The 25,843-nt window shown below is 49.1% G+C and overlaps 1 protein-coding gene across 1 annotated transcript in view; it reads left to right on the forward strand.

Moving 5' to 3' along the window:
• The first annotated feature begins 2,710 nt into the window (after window positions 1-2,710).
• The window catches only part of RETSAT (retinol saturase), a 54,432-nt gene continuing 31,299 nt past the window's right edge, over window positions 2,711-25,843 (forward strand). Inside the window, exons 1-5 of the mRNA XM_075346253.1 lie at window positions 2,711-2,916; window positions 9,828-10,010; window positions 11,136-11,377; window positions 12,383-12,584; window positions 24,950-25,147. Coding sequence (XP_075202368.1) covers window positions 2,760-2,916; window positions 9,828-10,010; window positions 11,136-11,377; window positions 12,383-12,584; window positions 24,950-25,147 — 982 coding nt within the window. The 5' untranslated portion in view covers window positions 2,711-2,759. The remainder of the gene's footprint in view (window positions 2,917-9,827; window positions 10,011-11,135; window positions 11,378-12,382; window positions 12,585-24,949; window positions 25,148-25,843) is intronic.

A 25,843-nucleotide genomic window follows, 5' to 3' on the forward strand; every position in this document is an offset into this window, starting at 1 on the left:
GATTGCAGTCTGGACCTCACGGGTTCATCCTCACCCAAAGTCCCGAAAGAAGGCAACAGCCCACCGATACCGGGTGAGAGCCACCGCTAAGGGCCAAATATCCGACGGGCCAGCGCCTGCGGGCAACCGAGGGCTCTTCCGGCAGCTAAACGCCGGGAAGCGGGCTACCACTGCTCAGGCAAGGGAGCCAAAAGTCAAAACAAGAGGTGCAAGGGAAAGGGGCCACCATCAGCCTCACAAGGGACACAAGCAGCCGGCTGCGGGTCCCGACCATACCTGAACTTTGGTTTACCAGTGACTCTGAGAGTGAATTAATAGTGAGTACACCAATGCCATCCGGGCACAAAATCGCACCGCAGCACGGCGCCCTGCACCCCGACAACATCATCGCCAGTCCCGCCGGGCCCCGGGACACACCGCACCTACCCACGGAGGGGCTAACATCAAGGCTGCGCCTTCAACACCGATCCCGGGAGCCCCCTTCACTCCAGCCACAGCGGTGTTGCATCCCGTCACAACGACCAGTGGGTGGCGTCACGACCCGTACAACGGCAATGCGGCCCCCGGCTGCGAACCTCGTCCCACACCACCACCCCACTGCCTCCCCTTAACAGAGCGACGTGGCCCCCGGTCCGGAAGCGCTCGAGCCACCGACACCTCGAGCCCGGACCTCGAGAGGCTCGGCCCGGCCAGGGAGCGGCCGAGCCCCTCTCAGGTCGATACACTTATTTCTGATCATGAACAATGGGGGAACAATTGCTCCGGAGTCCAAAGCCGGAGAGAAGAAAGCCGACTCTGATTGAACGTGGGGCTCGCGTAACGTCACAACTGAAATCGTGACAGCCGCAGAGGTGAGTATAGGCTTTTTTATTGTACCTAGGGGAAATGAGGAGTCAGAAGACGTTGACCTAGTAGTGGACAACCTCTATCCGAGCCGGACTAAATAAGGTACATTCCAACCGACAAACACATGTAGCCACAATGCAAACAGTGCATTACACTGCAACACGACACATTGTCTTCGAGGGGGGAGTGACCAGCACTTCCAACTTCTTACATTGTTGCGGATTTTTAGGATGGTTTCATAATGTCATTTTTCCGCTGTGTGTATGTGACGCCCCTGGACTATCAGGTCGTCACAGGGCACTGCACGCTCTTTCTCCTTAGTGCAGTATTCAAATCCCTCATGGTTCTAGGTCCCCATCTTACAGTGCTACCTCCAATAGCAAATCAAATCCTAGGAACACCCTGCACAACACCCACCAGACACACCAGTGGGCGGCTTAAGCGGAATAGGGTCGCCCACCTAGGGGTCAGAAAGGGAAGGTGAGGAGTGTCAGAACAGTGTACAGAGGTAGAGAGTAGAGAGTGGAGTGAAGTGGAGGAAGCGGGGAGCGGTGGCTCTCGAGAGTAGCTGTCTAGGTTGCAGACGGTGGTCTGGATCTAGAGGAGTCGGATCCCCGGTCGCAGGGGATTGAGGCAAGGTGCCTGGACTTGTTAAAGAGAACGGTCAGCAGCCTGGTCTTATCACCAGTCCAGGACCGAAGGCACGGCGGGGTACACGGACTCTAGGTCGGGGTTGAAGCTTCAGGCAACCCGGCAATTAACCTGCGGAGAGCGGAGCCTTTATGGACTGTTCCCACTAGCTCCAGAATCGGGGCACTAGCGCAACGAGGGGGATAGCACCTTCCATACAAGCGCCCACTAAAATCCCAAGCGTGAGCCCTGAGAGCAAGCTTCCACACTTAGCCACAGTGGGGAGCGGGGCCCGGCAAGTTCCAGACTACCAGGCCACCACGGTGAATTATTATTATTATTTATTATTATTATTTATTATTATAGCGCCATTTATTCCATGGCGCTTTACAAGTGAAAGAGGGTATACGTACAACAATCATTAACAGTACAAGACAGACTGGTATAGGAGGAGAGAGGACCCTGCCCGCGAGGGCTCACAGTCTACAGGGAATGGGTGATGGTACAATAGGTGAGGACAGAGCTGGTTGCGCAGTGGTCTACTGGGCTGAGGGCTATTGTAGGTTGTAGGCTTGTAGGCTTAATAATAATAATAATAATAATAAATATCCCCTTTTACTTTAGAGTGTGGCCCCTAAGCCCCTGGGTCCAGAGACCCTCGAGCCACGAACGGACACTGCCCACGGATCCGAGCGGTTCGATCCGCTGCTGGGGCGGCACATGTACGAATGGTAAGACGATGCACTTTCTGTATCCATCACATGAGACATTAGAGCTTCATTGCTGTAAGCCTAAAATAACTGGAATTTTGCAATCCCTATAAAATGATATCAATTCGAGGAATAAGCTATTAAGGGTCAAACATTATCTAACAATAAGTAATCATTGGCGACAGATTCCGATGATGATAATAGGGATCATTCCCTACTGATACCGGAGAGTGACATCAGACTGCAGTGTATAGTGTGTGGGGATGTCACAATGCTGGAGAAGCCGTATGTTACAATGACTTTCCTAATACTGTCTGATCCGCAGTTGGCACACGTCCCCTTTGTGCCCTTGCCCTGGTTGGCACTGTATATTTTTCACTGCCCCGTGTGATTGCACTGGATGAATGGCAGCGAGGACTGTGGGATAGGTGGAGTTTTAGGGTCAGGGCCAGCCCCGTATTGTGTGATTGGTGCAGTTATAGGGTCAGGGCCAGCCCCATTCTCTGTGTACAAGAGCAGCACACTGACACAGCCTCTCACAGATTCAGCAGCAGCTTCCGCACACTTGCAGACATGTGGCTTTATGTTATAGCCGGGGTCGTCCTCATCTTCATCCTCGTGAAGTCGTGGCTGGGAAATCGAGGTCCGAACCCATTTGCCGTGGACACCCGGAGACCCCCAGGACCGGTCGTGTTTGACAAGGAAAAGAAGAGGAAAGTGATCAAGAATGGTAAGACGCCGCCGCTCTCTGCCATTGTGGAGACCTACAGGTTCCTGATGCTTTTACGCTGCACGGTTATCGGGAGCGCTCCCCCCCCCCCCCCCCCCGCCCGATAATCAATCAAAACGCTTGTTCGTCAGGTGAAATGATCTTTCGGTTTGCACAATAATAATAATATTCATTTATATAGCGCTATTAATTCCACAGCACTTTACATACAATGGCAACACTGTCCCCATTGGAGCCACAATAGATCATCGCTCTCGGCAGCACATCACCCTGTGTAAACAGATCTGATCAGCGGTCAGCCAGTGTTAATGAAATGTCCACCGGTGATCCCTTTAACGCTGCTCGTTGCACAGTGTAAATGGAGCCTTATATTTCAGGCTTACTGAGGAAAAGGTATTCAATCTGCATTGTGTAATCATCGCAATGGACAGATGTAGCAGAGCTAAGTTGTTTAGTCTTCTAGCGCTGCGTTTTTCCACACCGTGAGGATGTGACACAGTCCTGTGTAGAACCGCAGATAATGCGATTTGTACCACATGGCAAACACAGCTCTGCTACATGTGCAATCCCCAATACTGAGAATGCACGTACAGCTTCTATAACCAGGGTAGATTGGGAATATAGAAGTAATGAGTGCTGCCCGTGGGTTACACCCACACTCTGGTATCCATGACACAATCATGTGACGGGGACAGACGACTCTGTGCCGGTGCATTATGGGCTGTGCCTGCAGTTCCTGCGTCTTACACAGGGGGGCAAAAGATCTCACGTGAAATACAATCATATGCATCATTACATAAGAAGCTGCTTCTGTCTCTTCCCTTCCTGGACAGATCTTGCACCGTCAATTCAGATTTTGCCCTTAAAGGGAATCTGTCACCAGGTGTTTGCCATCTAATCTGACATAAGTGTAACGTAGGGCCAGAGATCCTGATTCCAGTGATGTGTCACTTACTGGGCTGCTTAGTGTAGTTTTTATAAAATCAATTATTAATCAGCAGTAGATTATCATTACAGCACTACTTGTCCTGCTGCAGGTAGTCCAGCATTTTAATGAGCTCTGTATAACTGCTAGATCTGCAGCAGAGAAAACATTGACTTTGTCAAAATGACAGCAAACAGCTCAGTAAGTAAGTGACACATCGCTGGAATCAGGGTCTCTGTCTTTACATTATACTGCTCTCAGATGGGGCAGCAAAAACCTGGTGACAGATTCCCTTTACTGAGATAGGAGGGGACAGTTGGTGCTTTTTAAATTCTATGGAGGAGCTGGAGCACGACACAGACATTCTGCTGCAAATTCTCTTGAAGTGCTAGTTACAATTCTCCATGGAACTTTATAAGCACCAACTGCCATCTCCTATCTCAGTAATGGGAAAATATGTATTCAGTAAAGACAGATTTTACCCGTGAATTTTGAGAATGAAAGATTAGTCCAGAAGGAGAAAGTAGGAATTTCTCTTGGGGTATGTTTACATTGCTTTTTTTTTTCTGCAGCAATAGCTGCTCCCATGGCAGTAAAAAAGCTGCTGCCAAAAAACAGATTTTTTTTTTTTGTTTTGATTTTTTTTGGGGGAGGGGGAATTAGCTGAATTTGTTTGTGTTTCATTTCCCTGCAGTACATGTTTGACCCTTTCACAACCAAGGACGTACTGCTATGACGTGTTTCCTGTGAATGCTGGCACTTACAGGAACACAGCATTTCTCCTGTTGAAATGAATAAAAAAATGTAAAAAAATCTGAAAAAAACCCCTAAAAGTTCAAATCATCCCCCTTTTCCCCGTTGAAAATTAAACAATTAAAAATATACGCATATTTGTTATCGCTGTGTTCAGAAATGCCCGATCTATAAAAATATGGAATCAATTAATCTGATTGTTAAACAGCGCGTAGCGAGAAAAAAAAATTTCAAACGCCAAAATTAAGGGTTTTTTGGTCGCCCTAACATTGCGTTTAAATGCAATAACAGATCAAAACATGGAATTTACACAAAAATAGTATAGTTGAAAAATGCCAGATCAAGACGCAAAAAATAAGCCATCACTTTGCTCCAGATCCCAAAAAATGAAAACGCTAGAGATCTAAGAAAATGGCGACAAAAGCGCAAATCTTTTTTTTTGACTACCTGAATTTTTTTTTTTCACCACTTGGATGAAAGTCAAAGTATACATGTTTGATGTCTGTGAACTCGTACCGACATGAGGCATCATACTGCCAGGTCAGTGTTACCAAATAGTGAACATGGTGAATAAAAAGCTTAAAAAACATTTTGAAATTGCACTTTTTTCACAGTTTCTCCACATTTGGAATTTTTTCCATTTTTCCAGTACACTATATGATAAAATGAATAGTGTCAGTCCAAAAAACAACTCGTCCTGCAAAAAACAAGCCCTGATATGGCTTTATTGACGGAAAAGTAAAAAAGGTATGGCTCTCAAAAGAAGGGGAGGAAAAAATCGAACATAAAAAAAAAGGAAAATCGCAGTGGGGTTGAAAGGGTTAGTGGTGCTTTGGGGTAGAGGAACGTCCGATAAGAAGCGTACCCACTACGTCTTGTGTGTAATTGTCATCCAGAGACTGTTAAGTGGAAGACTGTTTCCGATCCGGTACTGGCCTGCCCAAAACAGTGGCATCATGTGGCCTCCTGAAAAGTGTGAACAGGACCACACCCAGCCAGGACCACGACACTTTTAATGTGAAGTGGGAGCGGGGCACCTACTGGAGGGATTCCCTCGCTCGCGACTACCACCCCGTGCCACCACTTTACAAGCGGCGTAGTTGGCAGGATCGGGCCTTGCTTCAGGAAAACCATAAAGCAAGGAAGGCTCAATCCACATGAAGAACTACGACTACTGCTCTATGCCCCCACTTTACACACCCACAGACATGGAGTGACGTGTACCCTTTACCCCATTAGCTAAATTAGGTTACTTATGTTTCTTTTTTCCTTTACTAAGGCTAGGGCCACATGACCGGATGGGATATGCTAATGACCCTCGGCTTCCCATGCTGCGAGCTTTATCTGAGTGTCATGCAACTGTGATCTGATCCTGCAATCGTATCACAGCTGCGGAGGAGAGGGAGGGATTAATCTCTTCATCTCCTACATTGTCAGCCTGTGTGTATATCGCACTGCACTCGGATGTCATCTGAGTGCAGTCTGATGTTTCACTCACACCCATAGACTTGTATGGGTGTGAGTGACACGTCTCTCGCTGACACTCGCAGCATGCTGCAATTATTTTCATGGTTCGATTAGGGCTGAGAAAAAATTTGGAGATGGGAACGGCCCCAAAGAGTAATATTGGTCCGAGTGAAGTGCTATATAAATATATTTATTTTAATCTCATTCCACTCGTCCGAATGGAAGGAAAAGATCCACCCAAACTGTGAGAGTCAAACATGAGAAACCGGCCTAAGCCCCCATACACATTATACTGGCTGTACCAATTGAAGTTGGCAGATTTGGCCGACTGTCTTAGGCCACATGCCCACGCTCAGTATTTGGGGAGGTTTTTACCTCAGTGTTTGTAGCCAAATCCAGGAGTGGGTGATAAATACAGCAGTGGTGCCCGTGTTTCTATTATACTGTTCCTCTGATTGTTCCACTCCTGGTTTTGGCCAAAAATATTGAGGTAAAAAACTCACCAAATACTGAGGTAAAATACTCACCAAATACTCAACTTGGGTTAAAGGGTAAGAAAGCCTTATTGTCGGGTAAAGTGTCGATCAGCCATGTCTTATTTTGGACTGCCAATCGCTTTGTGTACACAGAGATAAGCGGTTGCCGGACAAATCTGATAATGGCTCTCTCATAGCAAACACTGAATGAGCAATCCTGTATGTAATATGGGAAAAACAACCGGGATGGCTGTCTGTTGGCCAAATGATCAGCCAAAGCATCAACCAAAATGGGGGCGTCCAGCAGGACAAACTAAGGCCACGTGCACACGTTGAGTATTTAATGAGTTTTTTTACCTCAGTATTTGTAGCCAAAACCAGGGGTGGGTGATAAATACAGAAGTGGTGCCCGTGTTTCTATTATACTTTTCCTCTGATTGTGCTACTTCTCATTTTGGCCACAAATCTTTAGGTAAAAAAACCTCAGCAAATACTCACCATGTGCACGTGGCCTTACTACCATTTTGGTCCTCTTGTGAAGTTCAGATCACAGGTTGAAATCCTATAAGGGGACTAAAAAGTAAAAAAAAAGCATTTATATATATATATATTAAAAATAAACCAACAAAACCTTAACCCTTTTACCAATAAAAAATAAATAAAAATGAAGAAATGTAAAATTTATATATATATAAATATATTTAGTATCTATGCATCCGATTTATTAAAATATAAAATTATTATTTAGGTACGGCCGCAGGTTTTCCGCAGCTGCCCACTGGCATCCGCAGCTATTTTTAGCTGCGGTAGTACAGCGTTATAACTGCGGTAAACCTGCGGACTTTCATGCGAATTACCTGCGGACGTCCCGGCCTCTATCTCCATAGTGGAGCGCCGGGATTTCCGCAGGTAATTCCGCAGGAATAATTGACATGCAGTTATGTGCGGCTGCGGGACATCCGCACCATGTTCCGCGGCCGCACATTCCGCAGCGTGGACACAGACACTCCCCATGTCCCATAGGATAACATGGGGAGTGTCTGTACATGCTAAAACCTGCGGATTTATCTGGAAAATCCAGATAAATCCGCAGGTTTTCTGCAGCAAAATCCGCAGAAGCAAGCTCCCGTGGGCACATAGCCTTAGGGTACATGCCACGATCAGGAAAAGCAGCATTTTGGACTCCGCATGTTTTCGGTGTGTCCAAAACTCTGCATTGTACAGTACAAGTGTCGCGGGCGGAGGGGACGCGCTTGCCACGCTCGGGTCCGGGGCTTCTGCTGCTGCTGCTCGGTGGCTCGAGCGGTGGGCCGGACCCGGGGACTCGAGCTGCGCTCCTCACCCATGAGTGAAAGGGGATGGTTGGTTTGGTGAGAGAGTTCGTGACGCCACCCATGGGACGTGGTGATGATGGCACCACCGCTGCTGGTGACGGGGATCCCGAGAGAGATGGTAGGGAGCAGCTAGGATGTTGTCCCCTCTGTGGGTAGGGGTTGGTGATCCCGGGGCCCGGTGGTGATACGGGGAGGCTGGATGGCTGGGGTGCAGGGTTGCAGGGACAGCGCGGCGCGGTGCCGGACGGCACTGGTGTACTCACTCAGGCAATCAATGACAGAGTCTCTGGTAAACCAAACGGCCAGATGGACGGGTCCCGCAGCCGGCTGCAGTGTTGTTGTGCTCTCCCCGGACGGCTGATGGTGGCTGTCTTTCCCTGCACCTTTTAGAATGTTCTGACTCCTGTGGTTGCCCACCGGTAGTCCGCTCCCCGGCGTATAGGTGCCGTAGGAGCCAGTTTTGCCCGCAGGCGCTGGCCCTTGGATCTCTAGCCTGTGGCGGTGGCTGTATATCCTCTTGGTGTGGACTGTTGCCTTCTGTCGGGTCTTGGTTGTTGGGAAACCCCTGGGGTTCCTGTCACACTCAGATTTGACTATTGTCGGCGGCTCCAAGCCTGGTCGGGGTCCGATGGCCCTGTCTGTGTGCTTAGCTTCACTCCGCTCCCCGGTTCGGTACCGGCGGGCCAACGCCCGACCCCGGTCCTACGGTTCTGCAGAGGTCCACTACCTCCTGCAGACGGCCACCACCATCTGCCAACCTTGCTGTCAGTGCCTGGGCTCCGACCCAGACACTTGCAGTTTCCACTCCTCTCACTTTCACCTCCAAACTCTTCTAACTCCAAAACTACTCTGACTGCTCTTTCCCGCCTCCAGGCCTGTGAACTCCTCGGTGGGTGGGGCCAATCGCCTGGCTCCGCCCCACCTGGTGTGGACATCAGACCATGGAGGGAGGCAACAAGGGTTTTTGGTTGACTGGTGTAACTGTCTAGGGAAGGGGGTGTGTATGTTGGTATGTATGTGACTACCTGGCTAGTCCAGGGCGTCACACAAGCACAGCGGATGGGATTAATAGAGATCCCATGACCACTGTGCTTCTTTTTTCTGCAGCATAAACTGGCGTGGCTTCCCAAGCTGCAGTGTGTCAATTTATTCATGCGGAGATGCGAGTGTTCTCAGCAGGGAGAACACCACGTTTGTCCGACGCGCCCCAAACGCTGATCGTGGGCACGGGCTGCTGCTTTTTCCCATGGAGAACACTTGCGTCTACGCAGGAAGGATGACACCGCGTCTAGGATGCAGGATCTACGGATCGTGTGCACCCACACTTAGGATGTAAAAAAAAAAAAAAAAACTTTTATAAGGACTCATTCAGATGTCCATGTACATCGGTCCAATCTCAGACTGCAACGTGTGGACTGGCCAGAACATGACAGCTTAATAAATTTCTATGTATTTCTATGAGGTTGTCACGCTAGTGCCGGGAAAACCGCGGCCAGTCCATGCACTGCAGTTAGAGATAGGCCCGATGTGCACTGCAGTTAGAGATAGGCCCGATGTGCACTGATGTCTGAATGAGCCCTTTGTTTTGCATTACCGTACTTGTATTGACCTGACTTGGACTCTCAACATCACCTCCAATAATCTGGAGGGGCCGCCGAAGCCTCCTCAGTGTCTATATTACGCCTACCGCAGGAACATACACTATTGTAGTGAATAGGTCACGACTTCTTTATAATTTAATGGGACCCATCAATCACGGTTTGGACTCATCATACAATGGATTTGGCACAGAAGCCACGAGCCACACGTAAATTGTATTTATGCCTTAAAAACTGATGAAGGGTGGACACAAGAACATTTTCTTCCAAAAGTTTGTCTTCTCGCAAGTCAATTTATTGTTTTGATGGTGTGCAGCATTCTCATGATCATATTTGTCTGTTTTGGTTTTTTTTACAGTTTTCTCTCCTGAGAAAGTCCCAGATAAACTGGATGCCATAGTTATTGGTAGTGGAATCGGAGGACAGGGAGTCGCTGCACTGCTCTCCAGGGCTGGAAAACGGGTACTGGTCCTGGAGCAACTGGGAAAATTGGGTGGCTGCTGCCATACCTTCAATGAGAAGGGCTACGAGTTTGATGTGGGTGAGTATGATGTACTGGATACATGGAGACAGACATGTCTTGATATATCAGTACTTAACATGTTTTCACTTAACCACAAGATGGGTGATAACTAGTGATGAGCGGGCACTACCATGCTCGGGTGCTCAGTACTCGTAACTAGTGATGAGCGGGCACTACCATGCTCGGGTGCTCAATACTCGTAAATAGTGATGAGCGGGCACTACCATGCTCTGGTGCTCAGTACTCGTAACTAATGAGGAGTAAGCACTACCATGCTCGGGTGCTGAGTATTCGTAACTAGTGATGAGCGGGCACTACCATGCTCTGGTGCTCAGTATTCGTAACTAGTGATGAGCGGGCACTACCATGCTCTGGTGCTCAGTATTCGTAACTAGTGATGAGCGGGCACTACCATGCTCGGGTGCTCAGTACTCGTAACTAGTGATGAGCGGGCACTACCATGCTCGGGTGCTCAGTACTCGTAACTAGTGATGAGCGGGCACTACCATGCTCTGGTGCTCAGTACTCGTAACTAGTGATGAGCGGGCACTACCATGCTCGGGTGCTCAGTACTCGTAACTAGTGAGGAGTAAGCACTACCATGCTTGGGTGCTGAGTATTCGAAATGAGCAGTCGAACGCTCAGATGGACGCATAATATAATGGAATATATTATAAGTATGGAATAAGTATAATGTAAGTCAAAGGGGGACTCAACATTTTTCCTGAAGATCTTCCAGAATAATGTTTCCCATTGACTTCCATTTTACTCAGTATTCGAGTCTCGCCCCTCCAAGCCTCTGACCTACGCGTTTTGAGTACTAAGCACCCGAGCATGGTAGTACTTACTCCTCACTAGTGACAGCTTGTTGATCCAAATTTTGGGACCGGCTGCGATCGGCAAAACGGGGAAATGTTTATCCCCATTGTGATGGAGCGGCGGGGCACATGCTTGACGGCTGCTCTGCTCACTCGCTATGGAGCTGTTAATCGCTGCGCTCATCTTTTTCCAACATCCACATAGAGAAGGAATGGAGTGCCACTACATTTTGTAACAGGTATAAAAAGTGCCCCGTCAGGGATAAAAATGTCCCTTTCCCAGCAGGACAACCCCTTTAACAGTAACCTGTACATTTATTCTCAGGAATTCATTACATTGGCCAGCTGAATGAGAAATCTCCATCTCGGATTTTGGTGGACCAGTTGACTGACGGACAGCTGCAGTGGTCTTTAATGGACAATCCATTTGATGTAGTCGTCCTGGGGGATCCAAACAATGGCCGTCGTTACAACATGAAATCTGGGAGAAAAGCCTACGCTGAAGAACTGAAAAAGAAATTTCCAGGCGAGGACAAGGCCATTGATGATTTTTTGAGTCTGGTTAAGGTTAGTAGAGGGATAAGTCTTTTACAACTTATTTTACTAATTACTTTAGGTCAGATACTCAATTCCAGGCTAGGCCTCCAGAAAGCAAGCCTCATTTTCCCAGCACTTCTAGAAGGAATCCAAATCAACCCACACCTCCATTATATCCATATACATACTTCATACTGGATTTTCCTTAAAGGGATTGTCCAGAATTAGAAAAAAAATGGCCGTTTTTTTTTTGTTTTTGTTTTTTTTTTAAATCGTGCCTCCTTAGACCACGGGTTGTATCTTTTATTACCACTCAGACCTATGAAGTAAATGGAGCTAAGCTGCAATACCACTCACAACCCATGGATGGATGGACATGTCATGGTTTCTAAAGGAAAGCAGCTGTGTTTTACTCTGCTCAAACCCCCTCATTCTGGCACAGATTCTGCCACAAAGATCCTCACCGTGACTCGAAGTCATGTCGTCCCTTTCTATGGTCATATTGATCACCGAGGCAGGAGCTGCAGCGGTTTGGTAACTTGATTGGTAGTGTTAGCCGAGGCACCAGTTCACCAGTCACCTCACCGCTGCTATAAAATTCCCTGCATTACCAAACTTTTTTGATAAGTTGGACAACCCCTTTAAATAAATAAATAAATAGGTATTTCAAGGTGTTGTCACGGGGGTGTACAGATGGAACAGGGGCTCCTAGGCTGACACTAAGACTGGGATCCATGTGCTGTCCCTTATCTCGAAGGTAGACTTGATGGTAGCTAGGTCCAAGCCTCCAACATGGCCCCGTCTCATGTCCGAGCCCTGATACTAGTTCCCGTCCCCCCCCCATCCTGCAGTCAAAAAGTCAAAGACCATCAGAGGGCACCCTAGCACCTGCAATAATAACTTTTCTATTGTTGCATTCATTACCATTGGACCATTCCCTCTTGATCATGGACAACCCTTCTTAGGTGGTGTGAAATATTTTTTATAAAGTGGATTTCATTCTCAGCTAAATATAATTACATCTGTACCATCTAGAAAGTGGCTGGTCGGGTCCAAGACATGGTGATCCTTAAGATGCTCCCTCGGCCAATCTCCCGATTCTTGTGTTTCACTGGACTGCTGAATTTGTTCTCGCCGTTTTACCGCTACGCTTCACGCAATGTGACCGAGGTGGTCAGTGAATTCACCAAGAACAAGGAGCTACAAACTGTACTAAGCTACATATTTGGGACCTATGGTAAGTGTCCAGAAATCTACGGTGTATATACTGTAGTAAAAGTAATGTTTGTCTTTATAACAGCGCCACCCTTGTCCACAGTCTGTGAGTGGTATTGCAGCTCAGCATTATTTAAGTGCATGGTGCTGAACTGCAATAATAGAAACAACTCCTGGACAAGTGCCTGTACAATATGTGCACTGTATTCACAGGCGGTATGAATGGAGGCATTGTTAGGGTTTGCTGATATTGGTACAGGTGTGTTCATTCAGGAAATGGCAGATAAGCCGACAATCTGCACTGTGAATAACCAGGGAGCGTTTCCTCCTATAATTACACAGGTGATCAGATCAATGTAAAGGCCAAGAATCTCATAAAACGTCATTACAGAGGCCCTCCGCTCAGTATCCTCTTCTGTGGTCCTAGTATGGACTGTGATCCATGGACCCACTAAGAGTCTCGCGCCTATGTGCTTTTGAAGCTGTTGAGTACAAGGAGGCATGCAGCCCATCTGTGCCAATGTATGGGAATGGCTTTAGGCTATGTGCGCAGAGCAACCTTTAGGCCATGTGCGCACTAGAAAATGACTTTTCTTTGTCGCTCCATTGGGAGACCCAGACAATTGGGTGTATAGCTTCTGCCTCCGGAGGCCACACAAAGTATTACACTTAAAAGTGTAAAGCCCCTCCCCTTCTGCCTATACACCCCCCCGTGCATCACGGGCTCCTCAGTTCTAATGCTTTGTGCGAAGGAGGCACACATGCACGCATAGCTCCACTGTTTAGTCAGCAGCAGCTGCTGACTATGTCGGATGGAAGAAAAGAGGGCCCATACTAAAGGGCCCCCAGCATGCTCCCTTCTCACCCCACTCTTGTCGGCGGTGTTGTTAAGGTTGAGGTACCCATTGCGGGTACGGAGGCTGGAGCCCACATGCTGTTTTCCTTCCCCATCCCCCTTAGGGCTCTGGGTGAAGTGGGATCCTAATCGGTCTCCAGGCACTGAGACCGTGCTCCATCCACAGCCCCTGGGGATTCTGCTGGACAAGGAGCCGAGTATCGTCAGGGACAAGGCCCTGCTACTTTGAGGTACTCTGTGTCCCCGTGGGGGCCGCGCACAGACACACTGCAGCACTGCTGGGTGTGTTAGTGCACCGGGGACGGCGGCACTGACCGCGCTTGTGCCATTACACACTGCAGCGTGGCTGGGTGTGTTAGTTTACTGGGGACTGCCGTGCTGACCGCCGCTGCCATTTTTACACTGCGGCGCGGCTGGGACTGTTAGTGCGCCGGGGACTTCCGCGCCGACCGAGCTTATACGCCGGCCGCGCTTATCACTTTAGTCCCCGGCTTTTGCGGCCTAGTCTCACTGTTTCCCGCCCACAGGCCTGCCAGTCAGGGGAAGGGCGTGACGCTGCACATAACGTCAGCGCTGAGAGCTGGAGCATGCTTTGCATACTCCACCCCTCTCACTGAGCACAGTGGGGACGCCGGATTCCCGCACTTTCTAGGGCACGCCCACGGCCCCCTCCTCTCCACAGGACGCCAGCAGCCATTCCTGTCGGCTTTTCTGTTGCTGGAGAGGGGAGACAAGCTCTGGGGGTCCCAGACAGGGATTCTGGTGATCACATAAGCAGCACCTGAGGTGCTGACCCCACTAGTGCCGAAGTGTACATATATATTTATATGCTTGTATGCTATACATTGCACTGTACGGTCGCACTATTGATTTTTGGCTATATACCCTCCTGGATTGCTCAGAGGAGATAACAGCATGTTGTCCCCGAAAAGCAAGGGTGCCAAAGCACAGGTTTACTATGCTGCCTGTACCGCATGTACGCCTATACTACCGGCAGGTTACACAGACCCTCACTGTGTGCAATGCACGGCCCCTGTAGCATTTACTAAGCCGGAGCCTCTGCTAATGGTGGCCCAGGGAGACCCACCTGTTAACACTGTCCAGGTGACGGGGACGGAGTTGGCAGTTTTTGCTGATAGACTTTCTGAGACTATGGCTGGGATGCTCGAAACCTTGCAGTCCAGACCGGTATCTCAGACCATGGGCACTGTTGACTCTTGCACCCTGGTCCCCCCCGTTGGACCGACAATGTGCTCCCGGGGTGTCTCATAGATCCCAGGGTGAAGGCTCTGACACGGACCGCAGTCCCAGACCTCCTAAGCGAGCTCGCTGGGAGCTTCCCTGGACATCATCACATTGTTCAGGGTCTCAGCGACTCTCTGTATGATGAAGCGGAGGTAGCTGATCAGGATTCTGATCCTGAGGCCGCTCTCAACCTGGATACACCTGATGGTGACGCCATAGTGAATGATCTTATAGCGTCCATTAATCAAATGTTGGATATTTCTCCCTCAGCCCCAACGGCTGAGGAGTCAGCTTTTCAGCAGGAGAGATTCCGTTTCAGGTACCCCAAGCGTACATTGAGTACGTTTCTGGACCACTCTGACTTCAGGGAGGCAGTCCAGAAACACCGAGCTTGTCCATAAGCGTTTTTTCCAAGCGCCTTAAGGATACACGTTACCCTTCCCCTCTGACGTTGTCAAGGGCTGGGCTCAGTGTCCCAAGGTGGATCCCCCAATCTCCAGACTGGCGGCTAGATCCATAGTTGCAGTGGAAGATGGGGCTTCACTCAAAGATGCCACTGACAGACAGATGGAGCTCCGGTTGAAATCCATCTATGAAGCTATCGGCGCGTCTTTTGCTTCAGCATTCGCAGCCGTATGGGCACTCCAAGCTATCTCAGCGGGTCAAGCGCAAATTGACGCAGTCACACGTACGTCTGCGACGCAAGTAGCGTCTCTAACCTCTCAGACGTCGGCATTTGCGTCCTACGCCATTAATGCTGTCCTGGACTCTGCGAGCCGGACGGCGGTTGCGTCCGCCACTTCGGTGGCAATTCGCAGGGCCTTGTGGCATCGGGAATGGAAGGCAGATTCTGCTTCCAAAAAGTGCTTGACCAGTTTGCCATTTTCTGGCGACCGCTTGTTTGGTGAGCGATTGGATGAAATCATCAAACAATCCAAGGGAAAGGACACATCCTTACCCCAGGCTAAACCAAACATACCCCAACAGAGGAGGGGACAGTCGAGGTTTCGGTCCTTTCGGGGCGCGGGCAGGTCCCAATTCTCTCGTCCAAAAGACCTCAGAGCCTCCCGAGAGAGCCGATGCTCTCATGCAGGCGGCGGGCACTCTGAAGGCAGAAGGAGTGGTGGTTCCGGTTCCTTTTCAGCAACCGGGTCACGGTTTTTACTCCAACTTGTTTGTGGTTCCAAAGAAGGACGAGTCTTTCCGTCCGGTCCTGGACCCAAAACTGCTCAACAAACACGTAAAAAACCAGGCTGTTCCGGATGGAATCCCTCCGCTCCGTCATCGCCTCAACGTCCCAAGGGGATTTCCCGGCATCGATCGATATCAAAGATGCTTATCTCCACGTGCAGATTGCACCAGAGCATCAGCGCTTCCTGCGTTTCGCCATAGGGGACGAACATCTTCAGTTCGTGGCACTGACTTTCGGCCTGGCGACAGCCCCACGGGTTTTCACCAAGGTCATGGCAACGGTAGTAGCGGTCCTCCACTCTCAGGGACACTCGGTGATTCCTTACTTAGACGATCTGTTTGTCAGGGCACCCTCTCAGGAGGCATGCCAACACAGCCTCAACGCTACTCTGGAGACTCTCCAGTGTTTCGGGTGGATCATCAATTTTCCAAAGTCAAATCTGACACAGGCCCAATCGCTGACATATCTTGGCATGGAGTTTCATACCCTCTCAGCGATGGTGATGCTTCCGCTGAACAAACAGCGGTCACTGCAGACAGGGTTGCAATCTCTCCTTCAAGGTCAGTCACACACCCTGAAGCGCCTCATGCACTTCCTGGGGAAGATGGTGGCAGCAATGGAGGCAGTCCCTTTCGCGCAGTTTCACCTGCGTCCTCTTCAATGGGACATCCTACGCAAATGGGACAGGAAGTCGACGTACCTCGACAGGAACGTCTCCCTCTCTCAGGCAGCCAAAGATTCCCTTCGGTGGTGGCTTCTTCCCACTTCATTGTCGAAGGGGAAGTCCTTCCTACCCCCATCCTGGGCGGGGGTCACGACGGACGCGAGTCTGTCAGGGTGGGGAGCAGTTTGTCTCCACCACAGGGCTCAGGGTACGTGGACTCAGCAAGAGTCTTCCCTTCAGATCAATCTTCTGGAGATCAGGGCAGTGTATCTTGCCCTAAAAGCTTTCCAGCAGTGGCTGGAAGGCAAGCAAGATCCGAATTCATTCGGACAACTCCACAGCGGTGGCTTACATCAACCACCAAGGCGGGACACGCAATCGGCAAGCCTTCCAGGAAGTCCGGCAGATTTTGATGTGGGTGGAAGCCACGGCCTCCACCATATCCGCAGTCCACATCCCGGGCGTAGAAAACGGGGAAGTAGTCTTTCTCAGTCGCCAGGGCATGGACGCAGGGGAATGGTCCTTTCACCCGGACGTGTTTCAGGAGATCTGTTGCTGCTGGGGGAGGCCGGACGTCGACCTAATGGCGTCCCGGCACAACAACAAGGTCCCGGCATTCTTGGCACGGTCTCACGAGCACAGAGCTCTGGCGGCAGACGCTTTAGTTCAGGATTGGTCGCAGTTTTAACTTCCTTATGTGTTCCCACCTCTGGCACTGTTGCCCAGAGTGTTACGCAAGATCAGGTCAGATGCCGCCGCGCCATTCTCGTCGCTCCAGAATGGCCGAGGAGGTCGTGGTACCCGGATCTGTGGCATCTCACGGTGGGCCAACCGTGGGCACTACCAGACCGACCAGACTTACTGTCCCAAGGGCCGTTTTTTCCATCTGAATTCTGCGGCCCTCAACCTGACTGTGTGGCCATTGAGTCCTGGATCCTAGCGTCCTCAGGGTTATCTCAAGAGGTCATTGCCACTATGAGACAGGCCAGGAAACCAACGTCTGCCAAGATCTACCACAGGGCGTGGAAGATATTCTTGTATTGGTGCTCTGATCAGGGAGTTTCTCCCTGGCCATTTGCCTTGCCCTCTTTTCTTTCCTTCCTTCAATCCGGATTGGAAAAAGGTTTGTCGCTCGGCTCCCTTAAGGGACAAGTCTCCGCGCTCTCTGTGTTCTTTCAGAAGCGCCTAGCCATGCTTCCTCAGGTACGCACGTTCCTGCAGGGGGTTTGCCACATAGTCCCTCCTTACAGGCGGCCGTTAGAACCGTGGGATCTAAACAGGGTTCTGATGGCCCTTCAGAAGCCACCTTTCGAACCTTGAAGGATATCTCTCTTTCTCGCCTTTCGCAGAAAGTGGTCTTCCTAGTTGCGGTCACATCACTTCGGAGAGTGTCTGAGCTAGCAGCGCTATCATCCAAGGCTCCTTTCCTGGTGTTTCACCAGGACAAGGTGGTACTGCGCCCGGTTCCGGAATTTTGTTCCGAAGGTGGTATCCACCTTTCATCTCAATCAGGATATCTCCTTACCTTCTTTTTGTCCTCATCCAGCTCATCAATGTGAAAGGGATTTGCATTTGTTAGATCTGGTGAGAGCTCTCAGAATCTACATTTCCCGTACGGCGCCCCTGCGCCGCTCGGATGCACTCTTTGTCCTTGTCGCTGGGCAGCGTAAGGGACCACAGGCTTCCAAATCCACCCTGGCTCGGTGGATCAAGGAAACAATTCTCGAAGCCTACCGTTCTTCTGGTCTTCCGGTTCCCTCAGGGCTGAAGGCCCATTCTACCAGAGCCGTGGGTGCGTCCTGGGCTTTGCGGCACCAGGATACGGCTCAGCAGGTGTGCCAGGTGGCTGCCTGGTCGAGCCTGCACACTTTCACCAAACACTATCAGGTGCATACCTATACTTCGGCGGATGCCAGCCTAGGTAGACGAGTCCTTCAGGCGGCGGTTGCCCACCTGTAGGAAAGGGCCGTTTTATGGCTCTATTACGAGGTATTATTTTACCCACCCAGGGACTGCTTTTGGACGTCCCAATTGTCTGGGTCTCCCAATGGAGCGACAAAGAAGAAGGGAATTTTGTTTACTTACCGTAAATTCCTTTTCTTCTAGCTCCAATTGGGAGACCCAGCACCCGCCCTGTTCCCTTCGGGCTGTTGTTTTTTCGTGTACACATGTTGTTCATGTTGAATGGTTTCAGTTCTCCGATAATTCTTCGGATTGAATTTACTTTAACCAGTTTATTAGCTTTCCTCCTTCTTGCTTTTGCACTAAAACTGAGGAGCCCGTGATGCACGGGGGGTGTATAGGCAGAAGGGGAGGGGCTTTACACTTTTAAGTGTAATACTTTGTGTGGCCTCCGGAGGCAGAAGCTATACACCCAATTGTCTGGGTCTCCCAATTGGAGCTAGAAGAAAAGGAATTTACGGTAAGTAAACAAAATTCCCTTCTTTCTTATGGAAAAACTGTACCATGTGAAAGAATCCCGCACCTGCAGTAAAAAACCGCACCAAAACCGCAACGAAATCCACATGCGGATTTGGTGCGGAATTTCTGCGGTTTTGCCGCAGGTCGGTCCCTGCGGATTTTTACCATCATCTATGGCAAAAACCGCAGGTATCTGCAGAAAAGTAGTGACATGCACATTAATTCCGCAGCTGAAAATCCGTGGGTATAAAAAAACCGCAGTGTGCGCACAACATTTTTTAAAACCCATAGGATTTGCTGGGGAATGACTGCAGCAATGTTAGACACATTTTCTGCAGCAAACCCGCAGCAAACTCCGCCGTAAATCCGCAGCGTGCGCACAGGGCCTCATTGGCATGGATTTGTATAAAACCAAGGTAAAAACCATGCTAAAAAGAGGCAAAAACGTCCTGTGTGAACATAGCCTTAGTTGGTTAAAAGAGGTTACAGAAGATGGGCAAAAAAAGCAAAGCAAGTCGTTTTGGCATTGCACATCATGCACGGACCCTTTAAGGGGTATTCCCATCTCCAAGATCCTATCCCAATATGTAGTAGCAGCAGCAGTATATACCTCCAATTAGAAATGTAGTATAGTTCTCCTGATTAGCTATGTATCTTACCTCATGTGCAGGGCATTGTAGCTTAGGTATCTATGGTTACATCCACTCATATAGTGACAGTTAGTTGCTTGTCGTCATAACCATTTACACCTGAGCTGCAATGCCCTGCACATGAGGTAAGATACATAGCTAATCAGGAGAACTATATTACATTTCTAATTGGAGGTATTTGCTAATATTATTATTATCACACCTACTACATATTGGGATAAGATTTTGGAGAAGGGAATACCCCTTTAACCCCTTCACCCCCGGCCACTAAAACACCCTAATGACCGGGCCATTTTTTGCAATTCTGACCAGTGTCACTTTGACAGGTTATAACTCTGGAACGCTTCAACGGATCCTGGCGATTCTGAGATTGTTTTTTCGTGACATATTGTGCTTCATGTCAGTGGTAAATTTAGGCCGATATTTTTTGCGTTTATTTGTGAAAATTTAGGAAATTTGGCGAAAATTTTGAAAATTTCGCAATTTTCAAACTTTGAAAATTTATGCCCATAAATCTGTGAGATATGTCACACAAAATAGTTACTAAATAACATTTCCCACTTGTGTACTTTACATCAGCGCAATTTTCGAAACAAATTTTTTTTCCGTTAGGAAGTTAGAAGGGGTCAAAGGTCATCAGCAAATTCTCATTTTTCCAACAAAATTTACAAAATAATTTTTTTAGGGACCACATCACATTTGAAGTGACTTTGAGAGGCCGAGGTGACAGAAAATACCCAAAAGTGACCCCATTCTAAAAACTGCACCCCTCACACTGCTCAAAACCACATCCAATAAGTTTATTAACCCTTTAGGTGCTTCACAGGAACCAAAGCAATGTGGAAGGAAAAAATGAAAATTTTACTTTTTAACACAAAAATGTTACTTTAGCCATAAAATTTTCATTTTTACAAGGGAGAAAAGAGAAAGTACACAATACAATTTATTGTGCATGTTCTCCTGAGTACGCTGATACCCCATATGTGGTAAAAATCAATTGTTTGGGCGCACGGCAGAGCTCGGAAGGGAAGGAGCGCCATTTGAATTTTTGAACGCAAAATTAGCTGCACTCATTAGCAGACGCCATGTCGGGTTTGAAGACCCCCTGAGGTGCCTAACCAATGGAGCTCCCCCACAAGTGACCCCATTTTGGAAACTAGAGCCCTCAAATAATTTTTCTAGATGTTTGGTGAGCACTTTGAACCCCTGGGGGCTTCACATAAGTTTATAGCGTTGAGCCGTGAAAAGAAAAAAAAATTTTTTTACCACAAAACGGTTGCTTCAACTAGGTAGCTTTTTTTTTCACAAGGGTAACAGGAAAAAATGCACCATAAAATGTATTGTGCATTTTCTCCTGAGTACGCAGATACCTCATATGTGGTGGAAAGTAATTGTTTGGGCGCATGGCGGGGCTCAGAAGAGAAGGAGCGCCATTTGACAGCAAAATTGGTTGGAATCATTAGCGGACGCCATGTCACGTTTGGAGACCCCCTATGGTGCCTAAACAGTGGAGCTCCCCCACAAGTGACACCATTTTGGAAACTAGAGCCCTCAAATAATTTTTCTAGATGTTTGATGTGCACTTTGAACACCTGGGGGCTTCACAGAAGTTTATAGCGTTGAGCCGTGAAAAGAAAAATTTTTTTTTTTACCACAAAACAGTTGCTTCAACTAGGTAGCTTTTTTTTTCACAAGGGTAACAGGAAAAAATGCACCATAAAATGTATTGTGCAATTTCTCCTGAGTACGCAGATACCTCATATGTGGTGGAAAGTAATTGTTTGGGCGCATGGCGGGGCTCAGAAGAGAAGGAGCGCCATTTGACAGCAAAATTGGTTTGAATCATTAGCGGACGCCATGTCACGTTTGGAGACCCCCTATGGTGCCTAAACAGTGGAGCTCCCCCACAAGTGACACCATTTTGGAAACTAGAGCCCTCAAATAATTTTTCTAGATGTTTGATGTGCACTTTGAACACCTGGGGGCTTCACAGAAGTTTATAGCGTTGAGCCGTGAAAAGAAAAATTTTTTTTTTTACCACAAAAAGGTTGCTTCAACTAGGTAGCTTTTTTTTTCACAAGGGTAACAGGAAAAAATGCACCATAAAATGTATTGTGCATTTTCTCCTGAGTACGCAGATACCTCATATGTGGTGGAAATAAATTGTTTGAGCGCATGGCGGGGCTCAGAAGAGAAGGAGCGCCATTTGACTTTTCAAACGCACAGACGCAGTGCACTGATCGGCCGCTGCAGGACGCACGGTCGGATGCGATAAAAAAAAGCGTCGGGGATACGTAAAAAAAAAAAAAAGTCACGCCAAAAATTGACCATGGATGCAGATCCGTTATGTGCATCCCTGATCAGCGCTTGGTGGGACGCACGGACGGATGCGATACAAAAAGCGTCGCAGATACGGAAAAAAGTCACGCCAAAAATTGACCATGGATGCAGATCCGTTATGTGCATCCCTGATCAGCGCTTGGCGGGACGCACGGACGGATGGGATACAAAAAGCGTCGCAAATATGGAAAAAAGTCACGCCAAAAATTGACCATGGATGCCGATCCGTTATGTGCATCCCTGATCAGCGCTTGGCGGGACGCACGGATGGATGTGATACAAAAAGCGTCGGGGATACGGAAAAAAAAAAGTCACGCCAAAAATTGAGCAGGGATGCCGATCCGTTATCTGCATCCCTGATCAGCGCTTGGCGGGACGCACAGACGGATGCGATACAAAAAGCGTCGGGGATACGGAAAAAAAAGTCACGCCAAAAATTGAGCAGGGATGCCGATCCGTTATCTGCATCCCTGTTCAGCGCTTGGCGGGACGCACGGACGGATGCGATACAAAAAGCGTCGGGGATACGGAAAAAAAAAAAAAGTCACGCCAAAAATTGAGCAGGGATGCCGATCCGTTATCTGCATCCCTGATCAGCGCTTGGCGGGACGCACGGACAGATGAGGTGTAAAAATGGACAGGGGATACGGAAAAAAAAAAAAAAAAGTTATACTCACAGTACCCAGAGGACTAGCAGGAGGAACACTGACCAGAAGAGCTGCAGAGGAATAGATGGCAGAGAGATGGACAGCTTTACAGGAGCAGCAGGCAGATCAGCAGAATGCCCAGGAAGGACCCAGCGATGGACGCAGATGTGATCAGGCCGGTGAAGACAGGTAAGAGGACGTCGGGGGGAGAGAAGAGGGGGAGAGGGGGGGGGAGTGAGAGCAGAGAGGGGGGGGGGGAAGCAGAGGGGGAGGGGGTAGAGCAGAGGGGGAGACCGGAGAGGGAGCTGCAGAACAGAGATAATGGGGGAGGCAGTCAGATCGCGGGGGGAGCAGATCGGGATGTCGGGGGGGGGGGGGGGGGGTTGGGGGGAGCAGATCGCGGGGGGGGCACGGCAGGGGCTACCATGGCAGCGCGCAGGGGCACCACGGGAGCGCGCAGGGGCACCACGGGAGCGCGCACGGGCTGGCTGCAAAGTGAGCACAGTACTCACGTGCAGCAGCGGTGACAGCTAGGGCGGCGGCGGCGGCAGCAGCGGCGGTGGCGTGGTACCACAAGTACCAGCCACTGCACGCTGCAGACATGTTGGGGGAGGGCTCGCAGGCCAGCACAGGCCTGGGGAGGGCGGCCACCGGCAGATCAGACCGCCCCACTGCACACTGATTGGAGCGATTGCGCGTCATAGCACGATCGCTCCAATCAGTGCTGCAGGGGCTGGGGGAGACATGTTTGAGGTCCACCTATGATATGCTGCAGCAGCTGCGGCATCTCATAGCTGGATCTCACAGGATCGCACTAATTCGGGCATTATTTTTGCCGAAATTAGTGCGATCGATGTGGTTGGCGGTTCAGATTTGAACAGCCAATCACATCGATCGTCGATAGGGGGTGGCGATGCCGCCCCCCCTAGGGTCAAGCAAAGGTCCCCTGCTGTAAGAAACAGCAGGGGACATCATTTGAAAGCCGTTGCTATGGCCACGGCAATCAAATGAAGTTTAGGCAGTAAAATTACGTCCCTGGTCGTTAAGTCACGTTAAAATAGGACGTAATTTTACTGCCCGCGGTCGTGAAGGGGTTAAGCTGCCAGTAGACTCGTGCGGCAGTGCTTTATTCCCTACGCAAAGGACCTAAAATATTAAAATCCACACTCACTCTTCCTCCATTTGCCTTCAGAGATTTTGTCAAGAAGTCCTTGTATACATTAGATTGCTGACGCTGACTAATCCATATCCAATAGGCTTTGTTTTAAGGCCTCGCTATCATGAGTGTATGAATTGGACACATGTGAGAAAATCTCTCATTGCACTCTGACCAATGTTGGTCAATGAGACAGAGCAGATCAGCCATTTTTATTTATTTATTTATTTATTTATTTTTTAAGTTATGTTTTGGGGTTTTGGGTTTTTTTGCTCTTGTGTGACTCCAGCCCAATGAGTTGTCCTTTTTTATTTTTCTTCTTTTTCAAGTAAAGGCCGCTTTACACGCTGCGATATCGGTACCGATATCGCTAGCGTGGGTACCCGACCCCATCTGTTGTGTGACACGGGCAAATCGCTGCCCGTGGCGCACAACATCGCCCAGACCCATCACACTACTTACCTGCCTAGCGACGTCGCTGTGACCGGGGAACCGCCTCCTTTCTAAGGGGGCGGTTCGTTCAGCGTCACAGCAGCGTCACTGAACCGCCGCCCAATAGCAGCAGAGGGGCGGAGCTGAGCGGGACGAACATCCCGCCCACCTCCTTCCTTCCGCATTGCGGGCGGGATGCAGGTAAGGTGAGGTTCCTCGTTCCTGCGGTGTCACACATAGCGATGTGTGCTGCCGCAGGAGCGACAAACTACGTCGTACCTGCAGCTCCAACGATATTAGAGAATGGACCCCCATGTCACCGATGAGCGATTTTGCACGTTTTTGCGACGATTCAAAATCGCTCTTAGGTGTCACACGCAACAACATCGCTAATGCGACCGGATGTGCGTCACCAATTCCGTGACCCCAACGAGATCGCCTAAGCGATGTCGCAGCGTGTAAAGCGGCCTTAAGGCCACTAAGTAGACTGACCCTGTAATCTTCACTTATCACCCCTTTAGCATTTGACGGAAGAGAAAGTCTGAAGAACTTGGTATTTTTCGGTTTATGTGGACGTGCCGTGTGAGGTGTAATCGGCACCTAGTGGAGCGTTGTGATGTGATCTGACGTGAATCTGGGTGTAGATCTTGAAGTGTCAGACTCCATTATCTCACGGCACAATGAAATTCCTATTTGGGGTTTTATTTTTTTATCATCTGTTTAGCCTCTAATGTGAGTCACGTGTCTGAGGGAATAATGAACGGTGACTCTTCTGCCTCCTCAGGTGTGTTCCCAGACAAGGCCAGCTTTGCCCTACATGCCGTTCTGATGGATCATTACATGAACGGAGCCTGGTATCCTACCGGTGGTGCCAGTGAAATCACCTACCATCTTGCGCCCACAATCGCAAAAGCTGGAGGAGCTGTTCTGTCACGAGCAACCGTAGAGCAAATCCTGGTAAATGGTGACAAAAGAGCCTGTGGTGAGTACAGGTTATTTATACCTACAAACATTGTGTGTGTATACCTGAGCCTTAAAGGGAAACTGTCAGCAGGTTTTTGCTATGTCATCTGAGAGAAGCATGATGCAAGCAAAGAGATCCTGAATCCAATGATGTATCACTTAGATTACTGTGAGCAGCAATTCTGACACAATCAGAATGTTTAGATTTAGCCATGTAGCAGAGCTGAGAGAGCTGTCCCTGCCCACATCAGGTTCTCTATAGAAATTGAGCAATGATAGTGAGGGGGTGGGCCGGACTGCCATGCGCATGAAATTGTAGTCCAAGCAATGAGAAGTCATGCTGCATCAGCAAACATAGCAAATAAACAACAAATCGGACATTGACAAGACAGGCATCCCTGAATTGTATGTGTTAACCCCTGTAGCATGCTGTCTTCAGATTACATAGCAAAAACCTGTTGGCAGATTCCCTTTAAAGGGAAGCAGTCTTCAGGTTGTTAGTAATCTGCTGCCAGCACATTATGTCCGACTCCTTAATAACAAGGATCCTAACGATCTGTTCTGTGAGCCCCTGCACCCCAGGCTACCACTAAAAATGATCTTCATCCACTGCTCTCTCACTCAGTAGTCCAATTGGCATATATAGACTAACAACTGTGCTTGTGGTGAGCTCACTAACCCAGCCCCATTAATCAAAGGCGGAGGCAATGTGTTG

This window comes from Anomaloglossus baeobatrachus, chromosome 4, assembly GCF_048569485.1.
Source record: "Anomaloglossus baeobatrachus isolate aAnoBae1 chromosome 4, aAnoBae1.hap1, whole genome shotgun sequence".
NCBI lineage: Eukaryota > Metazoa > Chordata > Amphibia > Anura > Aromobatidae > Anomaloglossus > Anomaloglossus baeobatrachus.